A 9,851-nucleotide genomic window follows, 5' to 3' on the forward strand; every position below is an offset into this window, starting at 1 on the left:
TAAAATAACATCAATCTTTTAAGTAACAACTAGTTTTGTCTTAGTTAAGTGATGAGTGATTTATTGAAAATAAAAAGAAACAATACAGTTGATTAATTTTGAGACTATATATTATATCTTCAACTCTTGCATTCTACTCCTAACTCTTCCATCTTCCATCTTCCATCTTCCAAACAAATCCAAGTCCTCATGGGTTCAATTGTTAATGACAACAACAACAACAACATTGAACACAAACCTCTTCATGTTGTAATGCTCCCATGGCTAGCTATGGGACACATATACCCTTACTTTGAGGTTGCCAAGATTCTTGCTCAAAAGGGTCACACAGTTACCTTAATCAACAGTCCCAAAAACATTGATCACATTCCTAAAACACCCAAAACCCTTCAACCATTCATCAAATTAGTCAAATTACCTTTACCACAAATAGAGAATCTCCCACAAGGTGTAGAAAGCACCATGGATATCACTTCACACAACATGAACCGTTACCTTAAACTAGCTTATGAAGGTCTTCAACATGATGTCACTGAGATTCTCAAAACTTCAAAACCGGATTGGGTTTTCTATGATTTTGCATCTGGTTGGTTAGCACCAATAGCTAAAAGCCTCAACATTTCTTGTGCACATTACAACATAACACCAGCTTGGAACAAATGTTTCTTTGATCCACCTAAGGATCAAGTTAAGTCAAGTTTCAAACTTGAAGACATGTGTGGTCCACCAAAGTTTGTTCCTTTTGAAACAACTATTCATCTTAAGCCTTATGAGATTATTAGAGCATTCACAGCTCTTAAAGATGAATCAGGAGGAATGGCTGGTTTTGATCTTAACAAAGCTTATTCAAGTTGTGATCTTTTTCTTTTGAGAACTTCTAGAGAACTTGAAGGTGAATGGTTAGATTATATCTCGGATCGTTATGAAGTTCCTGTTGTTCCAGTTGGGTTGCTTCCACCATCTATGCAGATAAGAGATGATGAAGAGGAAGAAAATGATCCTGATTGGGTGAAAATCAAGGATTGGTTGGATACAAGAGAATCATCATCTGTTGTTTACATTGGATTTGGGAGTGAGTTGAAGTTGAGTCAGCAAGATTTAACTGAGTTAGCTTATGGAATTGAGCTTTCTGGGTTACCTTTCTTTTGGGCTTTGAAGAATCTGAAAGAGGGTACACTTGAGTTACCTGAGGGTTTTGAGGACAGAACTAAGGAACGTGGAATTGTTTGGAAAACATGGGCACCTCAGCTTAAGATCTTAGCTCATGGAGCAATTGGAGGGTGTATGAGTCATTGTGGTTCAGGTTCTGTCATTGAGAAGCTTCATTTTGGACATGTTCTTGTGACACTGCCTTATTTGCTTGACCAATGTTTGTTTTCAAGGGTATTAGTTGAAAAGGAAGTGGCTATTGAGGTGCCAAGGAGTGAACAAGATGGGTCCTTTACTAGGGACTCTGTAGCACATACATTGAGGCTGGCAATAGTGGATGAAGAGGGAAGTGCTTATAGAGACAATGCTAAAGAGATGGGAAAGGTTTTCAGGTCAAAAGATCTTCATAATCATTATGTTGATGATTTGATTGCTGCTCTTCATAAGTATAGAGTTCCTTCCAATTCCATCAACTAAGCAGACTAATTTCATTTCATATGTTTCCCTTTTTAATGTGATTTTTGTTTGTTTTACAATAAAAGGTTATTTGGGTTGCTTCCTACTTTTCTATTTTGTAACAAAAAGGTTAATTGGTCATATCTATATTCTATGTGATATGTGATTTGGCACCTTTTGCAAAAATATGTATGTCTATTCTCTACAATCATTTATCTCCTAATTCCTATTTTGGTGGAAATGGCTTGAAAGGACTGAATTTGCATATCTGAAACATGACAGCAGAATTCAAATATGTGGCATGAAATTTTACTCACGTATGTGATCAAATCATACAAAAATTGAGTTTATAGTAGAAATTATATTTTGATTTCAAATTTGTGATTTGAATATAATGTTGCAAATCCCATAATTTTGTTACAATTACCTCAAATTTATTTATGGTCTCCTTCAAAAATTCTTTTCGAAGGAAACCAATGAAGAAATTGAAAATAAAAAATCAACGTAGAAGATTTGAAGACTTGTTTCAAATCCTCACACTCAATGGATACTTCAAGTTTCCAACATGAAGCATGTGCTCCCCTAAGGGAACTTTTCTTTTGCCAACTTCATCGACCACACTCAAATCCTTGCAAACATCTACCTTGAACTTAACTAGTGCTTCTGATTTTCCTGCCAATTGCACTTTCTCAAAACCCAACAAGTGTTTTTGAGGTGCATTGTGCACATTAGGAGGAGAAAAGAATAACAATACTGTATGGCTACTACTCATTTTTCCCATGTTCTTGGCACTAAGATGAATATCAAATGCCAAGTTTTGACAATGCTCGTCAGCAACATCAAGTGACTTGCATTCCAAGGAACGACATTCGTGATTCTCTGCTAGAGGAACAGACACCAACTGAGGTGCTTTAACTATTTTGTGTTCGACAGTGCCGAAGCTCATTCCATCTCCAAATGAGAAAACAGTATCTCCTTTATAAAATCTGTAAGTTCTACCAGGGTAACCAGTAGCAGGATCAGCCCTCATGTTCATGATTGTCATTGGTACCTTTTCTACATATGATTGTGGATACCATGTCATGGGTAGCCTTCCACCTGCATCACAAAATCATCCACCAATGTCAATGTTGTAAAAAAGTATCCACGATCTGGATCGCGACATCAAGGTTTTTTATGTCTCCATGACCACAGTGATTGCAAATAAAGTCGTATCAGCGGCATTTGACTGCGATATTCCAAAAAAGTAGGGATTATAACGCGACTGCAACAACAATTTATAACATTGTGGAAAACCTTGTATGACTTACTAGGATTATAGAAGCCAAATATCACATCAGCTATGGCAGCTCCACCAGCTTCGCCAGGGTAGCCAACCCATAAAATGCTTGTTATTTTTTCATTAGTTTTGGCAAAGGAAACATCCATGCCTCCTCCAGACATTATGACAAGAATCACAGGCCCTTTGGATACATTTGCAATTTCACTCACTAGCTGTTGCTGCTGTCCTGGAAGTAGAATGTTAACTCTGTCAAGACTTTCTGCCTCTATAGCTAGATTTGCACCTACCACAATAATGGTTGCATCTGCAGAGGCTGCAATCTTTGCGGCGTCATCTATCTCGGCATTGGCGCATTGCACATCAGGACAGCCAGGAGCATAACTCGTAGGAACCAAAGCTGTTAGGCCTTGCAAGGGTGATGTATATTTGCAAGGGATGCCTGCGAAATTTCAGAAACTTGTCAAATGTAATGTCAAACACAAGTTAATGATAACAAGTCTTCAACTTTAATAACAAGCCATTTGATCAATTTTCTCTTCAGTTAGTATGTTTTTGTTTCTACTTTGATATAATGGATGCATCTACCATATTTAGCCTAGTTCCTAACTTTATATTATATCCATATGGCTAAGTCATATGCTCATAGTTTACTGATAAGTGGCCAGTTTGCTCGAGCTAACAAGTAGTATTTAAACACATGTTGTAATTTGAACCGTGGTATTTAAACACAAGTTGTAATCTATAACCCTAAGCTTGAATAATATAAAGGAGCTTCAACCACTCTTCAATCAGAGACGTTGACACAATTGGCCAAACTCAGTAATCAAACCTTATGTGTTCTTTGGTCGTGCTTTTTGTATCTGTTTCTTTTGAAGCAGAGTGCTGTTGTTCAAACATTATGAAAATTGCAGAAGTAGGAAATTTGGATACCTTCATAGTTTCCAATCATGACCCTTGTAGCATTAGCATTAGGTCCTATAACAGCCAATGATTTGATGGATTTGGGATTTAAAGGCAATGATCCAGGACTATTTTTAAGCAACACAATCCCTTGCCTTGCAGCTTCACGAGCTAGCTCCTGGTTATCTGAAGTGCACACATCCTTTGGACCAAGGTTTCCATAAGGTTGCTTGCTTGGATCACCATCAAAGAAACCAAGACGCATCAATGTCGCAAAATTGTTTGAGATGGCATTGTCAATGGACGATTCATCCACAAGTCCTTGATTTACTGCTCCTTCTGTATATTGGCCAAGATAATTTCCACAGTCCAAATCTAATCCTGTGAAATCAAAATTTACATACAGCAAAGATAAGTAAACAGTCTTGTATAATTTGCAACAATGAATTTTACAATTCACTATCACAGTTATTAATTTCCATTGGAATATGTAAGTACAAATTTGATTGAGTTATCAGATATTTTGGTCCCTAAATGTGTGAGGCGTGTCACTATAGTCCCTGAATGTTTCAAAATTACAAAAACATTCTTGAGTGTAGCTTATGTTAATAGTTTGATAAATTGATTAATAGAAGACACATTCAAGGACCAAATTGACTTATGATATACAAATTTGAGGATGTTTTTGTGATTTTGATTAGTTCAAGGACTATAGTGACACCGCCTGACATATTCAGGGACCAAAATGACTATTTACTCGTACAAATTCTCATATCTTGTTACCTGACAGTATGGTTTTGGCTGCAGCTTCTTCAGGAGTCTTTGTATAATGCTGATTTTTGAAAAGCACTTCTACTGAGTCACAGTCAGAAACAATATATCCATTTAACTTCCATTTGCCTCTGATAACTCCTTTAAGGAGGTCAGGGTCTGCACATGTTGGTATTCCATTAACTTGGTTATAGGAACACATGACACTGGCAACATTTCCATCAATCACACAACTCTTAAATGGAGGTTGAAATGTGTCATCCAAATCTTGTTGAGTCACCTAACAAAATCAACAAATAAAAGGGATAACAAAAAATAATTTTCTGCATTCACCATAACCTTAAAATCAAATTAACTTGATGGAAACCAACATTAGGTTGGTCCGTGTCGAACTAGACTCAAATCCCTTAAACAAAGTCGCAGGTTCGAGTTTTATAGATGAAAAATAACATGGTTGGGACGAGAGACCTACTAAAGGTGGTCGTCAACCAGGTTTTTTGGCAGAGAATAATCATCTGCAAAACCAATGGATACTTTACTCCGATAAAATGGTTGACCAAGTATATACTTTACACCAATAACATGATAACTCAAAATTCAAAATTGAAACTTAAAACTCAAAACTGAAACTGGTTTTTTGGGAGATTACCACAGCATTGAAGGTGTAACGTTGAACACCTTTCCAATTATCCAAATCATAAGCTGTATAGTGTTTACAACAAGCAGCAACCTTAAGCTTGTTGGAGTCTCCATCATCAGTTTGTTGCAAACCTTTGACATATCCTGATGCATATTTGCTACTTAACAAAGGGTCTTCCCCTGGTGTTTCTTGTCCCCTTCCCCATCTTGGATCCCTGAATATGTTTATGTTTGGTGACCAATATGTTAAACCAGCCAATCCTACATTGTACATTGCTCTTGCTTCAGTTGAAACCACCTGAAATTAATTACCATAAATTAGCCCTTAACACCACCACTTGAAACCTTTTTTTTTTGTAGTTTAGTGTCTAAGCTTAAATTTAAATACTTGATAATTATCACAAAGTATATACTTCTGCAGCAAAATATAATGAACTCTTGCCTTTTTTTATTAGTTAAAGCAGTTAATAATTCACTTTTGCTTCAATATGCCAGCTGAAAATAATCCATATTTTTGTTTCATTTACTATTGTATTTCTCAATTTAACATTTGTACCTAAAAGGCTTTCAGTTTTATGACAAAAGCAATAAAGAAAGGAAACTGAAAAAGATAAAGAATTTCATTTACTATTGTATTTCTTCAAAAAAAACAACCACCATCTCCTTCCTTTTAAATTTTTAATCACTAGTACCTTCAAAAATATCTAACATTTACTCCCTCTCGCCTTATTTATAATAAAAAATAAATGAACAAAAATTGATATATTTATTCTAGTATTTATCTTTCGTTTAAAAAACTATGTGAACTATTTATAGTGTATAAATAAAAAAGTAATTACTATACAGTTAAAAATTTAAAAGAAATATTAAGGAATTATAAAATTATAAGGATGTTATATTGAGGCAAAGAGGGAGTAACAAGTACAAGTTGTATCATAAAAGTGGGAACACATGCTGCAAAAAATGCAGTATATACCATTACTTCTCAACCTCAAATTCTCACCTACTCCTACCACAAATGCCAACAACAAATCTCTTATCCTTGTTATCACAGGATACAATTATCATCATTAACCACCTACTATTAATACTCAAACCAACTCATTTAAGAACAACTAATATCCTCTCTTCTACTCAATTTTTTTAAATCAGCATACAACTACCAAAATTAATCCCACAATATTAAGGACTTATGTTACTCTTTTAAATAGCAATGTACTATTTCAGAATCAAACTAACAAAACTGCATTTTTCTTATTCAAAACCTCACCAAGTTCTGAAAATTTCAAAAAGATATCTACCAACTCCAATGAATAAATTTAACAACTTTTATGTCTTTATTCATTAAAAGAGTGAATTGGATTCCACATAGGCAATACCTGACATATTTTATTAATCTCAATGGTCTAATCTCAAATCAATGGTAAAAATATTTGATAAATGTACAACATGAACGATCTCAAATCAATGACCGAGATATATTAACCATGTAGAAGTATAGATTTTTAAATGAAGGGAATCCAGGTCAAAAATAAACAGCACCCTTTCCCAGTTTTTGAGGAGTCACTCCAAAGAAAGAAAAAAGAATACAAAAAGATTTATTTATACTTTATCCACTCTAAAATAAAATATATTTAAAACATTGATGTATTATATTTCATTTCAGATGAAATATATTAGAAATGGAAACAAAAAAAAATGAAGAGAAAACTCACACTTCCAATGGCTTGAAAGAGTGAAGTGTTGAAAGAAGCTGCAGTGAGAATAGGCATAGGAAAACTAGTGGCACCTGGAACCAAAGTTGAAAAATGTGTTCCAGGTCCAATATTGGAAATTCCATGAAGAGCTTCAGACCACCATTCATATTTTGGTATTCCAAGTCTACTCACTTCAACAGCAGAGTTTCCAAGGTTCCCTATTTTCTCTTTCAATGTTAACCTCTTCACCAAATCCAAAACCCTTTCTTTCACCGACAATGACTTGTCACAGAATCCATAACCTGCTAAACTTGAATTCTTGGCAACATCGCAGGCAAAAACAGTTGATGTTTGGCCATAAACATGGTTACAATTTAACAAAAGTGTAGCATAGAAAATTGAGAAACAGAGGAAAACAGAGAAACTCTTTGGTTCTCTGTTTTCAGTGTAGGCCATAACTGTAAATTGTAAATGTAACTTCTAAAAATTTCAAAAACACCAAAACAAACAAAAGGGTGTTTTACTATGTTTATTGTCTATGAAAAAAATGAGTAATTTGTCATTTATGAACACTTTGTTCTTTTAGTGATTTGAGGAAAAAATGAAACTTGGAAACACCCTTTTGAATGCAATTGTTGTTTTTTTGGCGGAGAGCCAAAACAACAAACGAAAGAATCAATGTATCTTATGACTTAGGAACCTTAACTTGGTTTTTGGGTTGTTGTGTTATATATATATATATATATATTGTTTTGGCTATTGTATAGTGCGTGCAAGGTGGTTTCTTTTTTCTTTTTTTTTTACTGGTTAAAAACATTATATTTTTTTTACTATTTTGGATGAATTTAAATAATAAAATAAAGTCAACATTTGCCTGCTACGGTAAATCACGTGAAGATTCTGGCGGCAAGATGGTACTTTTTGTCATTTGGTTTTGTTTTGGGGGTTCAGTTAAAACAGATTGTGAAAAATGAAAACAGATTGCTGGAATATAAAACTATTGTACCAAAAAAATAAAAATAAAAAAGGGATGATAGGGCACTGAAAAACTGATGGCTAACATAATTGATAATTGCATGAAAAAGGGTTTATTTATATATAAGGTAACTGTGAATCTTGTGAAGCTTAGCTGGGTGATACTATTTTCATATGTTACAACTTGGACCTAGGAAGCTTTTAGGCTGGATCAAATAAATGATTTTGGGGGTGTCATTTTCATTAATAATAATAAAAGCCAATTGCACTTGTGTTGGGTAATAATAAAGTAATTTAGTACCCTATACTATAAGTGTATGATAAATGAGGCAAATATTATGTGGTAGTATAAGGTAATAGGTAAGTAGTTTGTGAGTTTTGTTGTGTGTTAACTGTTTGGTCATAAAAATGCAATGTTTGATTGTTGGTTCATGTATAGTATTAAGATTTATTAATGATAATTTATTTATGAATCAATATAGAGCAAACATTAGACTCAATCTATATGTTAGGACCAGTTACTTTAAAATAATAACTTTATTCGGTTGGTGGTTCAATTCTTGAAAACAAAGAGAAAATGATGGAAGAAGAAGAAGAATGAAAATGTAGATGAGGAAAATATCTCATAATTGATTGGATACGGCAATGATGTTGAGTGGACTAAAAATGAAAATAATTTGTAGTTATGAGTAAAGAAAAAAAAAAGGAATAAATAATGAATAAAAGAAAGAAATAGAGAGAAGTGAGTGAGAATGGAGGCTGAGATAAAAGCGTGAAATTGAAGTTTGAATGAGTCACTCACACTATGGGCTTCAATTTTGATTCATTACTCCCATTGCTGACTCAGATCCTCTCTGTAAAGTGTATAACCAACTTCACAACCACAATAATTATAAATTTCAAAACAAAATATGCAATACAAGATAAGGGAGTTTTAATATAAGAATGTGAGAATATTAAATTTTGATTATATAAATAGTGATGATTAAAAGTGTTATATAATTTTTCATTTTAACATTAATCATTCATAATTTTAATTTGATGAATAACTAGACTCTCATTTTCATTTGATAAGTTTCCGTATATACACTTGTCAGTCATGTAATAATAATAATGAACCAATGTCAAGTTGTCTGCTAGGTAGGTTAATTAGGCAATATTAAAATCTGGAAATGAGTAATTACTTTGAAGTATAAATATATATATATATAATAAACAAGTTAGGATTCCTGCTTTTTCGGTGATCCAGAAAGCAATAGATCTTGTTCTGTCTGCTAACAACTACAACTACTAGTACTAACCTGCATGCTCAATTTTATCATTTTATTTATTGCCACGAATTCAAATTATAAGATAATATCAACTATTAGATTACAAGAATACATGTTTGCTTTTATGGATTATATGTAATCTCTAACATAATTATTATAACTACGTGTTGTTGACATGTCATAAATAAAATTGAGATATTATTGAATTTAGTATTGAGTAGTAGTTTTTATAAATTTCTTATTTAATGTATAGTATTTATTAAAATTTCAAATATTAAACGAGTCTTTTTTAAAATTTCAACAAATACAAAAATTATAAACTAAAACGCTACAATAAGACGAAAAAATCAAAACGTGTGTCGCACTAACATACGACAAAACAATGTCACACCAAATGATAAAACTACCAACAAATTGAGAAAAAAGAAAATTAAATATATAAAAAATTATTTATTTAAATAAAAGTTAAAAAAGTGAGTCGGAGGAATAATTTCAGAATAAAAAAATAATTTTAAATCACTTATATGACTAAAAAAAGAAAAGGAAATGAGAGGGGAAAAAAACAACACGAAGACACTCTACAAGCGACCAAAAGAGTGGTTACTAAGTGTACAAACTCACAAACATCTTTCAGTCACTCATTATAGTTAGGTGATATTTGGTGTAATATCTTCTTATAATCATTTAAAAAGAAAAATATAGTAATGTTAA

At 33.0% G+C, this 9,851-nt stretch overlaps 2 protein-coding genes across 3 annotated transcripts; one reads left to right on the forward strand and one right to left on the reverse strand.

The window, feature by feature from the left end:
• The first annotated feature begins 97 nt into the window (after nucleotides 1-97).
• UGT91H8 (soyasaponin III rhamnosyltransferase) lies at nucleotides 98-1,711 on the forward strand. Its single transcript, XM_004485493.4, has one exon. It carries the CDS (start codon nucleotides 190-192, stop codon nucleotides 1,624-1,626), a length of 1,437 nt encoding a protein of 478 aa, XP_004485550.1. The 5' UTR covers nucleotides 98-189; the 3' UTR covers nucleotides 1,627-1,711.
• Nucleotides 1,712-1,951: 240 nt separating this feature from the next.
• On the reverse strand, nucleotides 1,952-7,958 carry LOC101506119 (beta-xylosidase/alpha-L-arabinofuranosidase 1). 2 transcript variants are annotated; one of them, XM_004485494.4, is made up of 6 exons: nucleotides 6,913-7,952; nucleotides 5,208-5,495; nucleotides 4,571-4,838; nucleotides 3,818-4,168; nucleotides 2,916-3,326; nucleotides 1,952-2,703 (listed from the first exon to the last, which is right to left on the reverse strand). In XM_004485494.4, the coding sequence occupies exons 1-6, from the start codon at nucleotides 7,348-7,350 to the stop codon at nucleotides 2,132-2,134; spliced, it is 2,328 nt and encodes a 775-aa protein (XP_004485551.1). In that variant the 5' UTR covers nucleotides 7,351-7,952; the 3' UTR covers nucleotides 1,952-2,131. The 2 variants fall into 2 exon arrangements, with proteins under 2 accessions (XP_004485551.1, XP_027193375.1); XM_027337574.2 differs by having other exon boundaries at nucleotides 2,693-2,833; nucleotides 6,913-7,958.
• Nucleotides 7,959-9,851: the final 1,893 nt, after the last annotated feature.

This window comes from Cicer arietinum, chromosome 1 (genome assembly GCF_000331145.2).
Source record: "Cicer arietinum cultivar CDC Frontier isolate Library 1 chromosome 1, Cicar.CDCFrontier_v2.0, whole genome shotgun sequence".
Taxonomy (NCBI): domain Eukaryota; kingdom Viridiplantae; phylum Streptophyta; class Magnoliopsida; order Fabales; family Fabaceae; genus Cicer; species Cicer arietinum.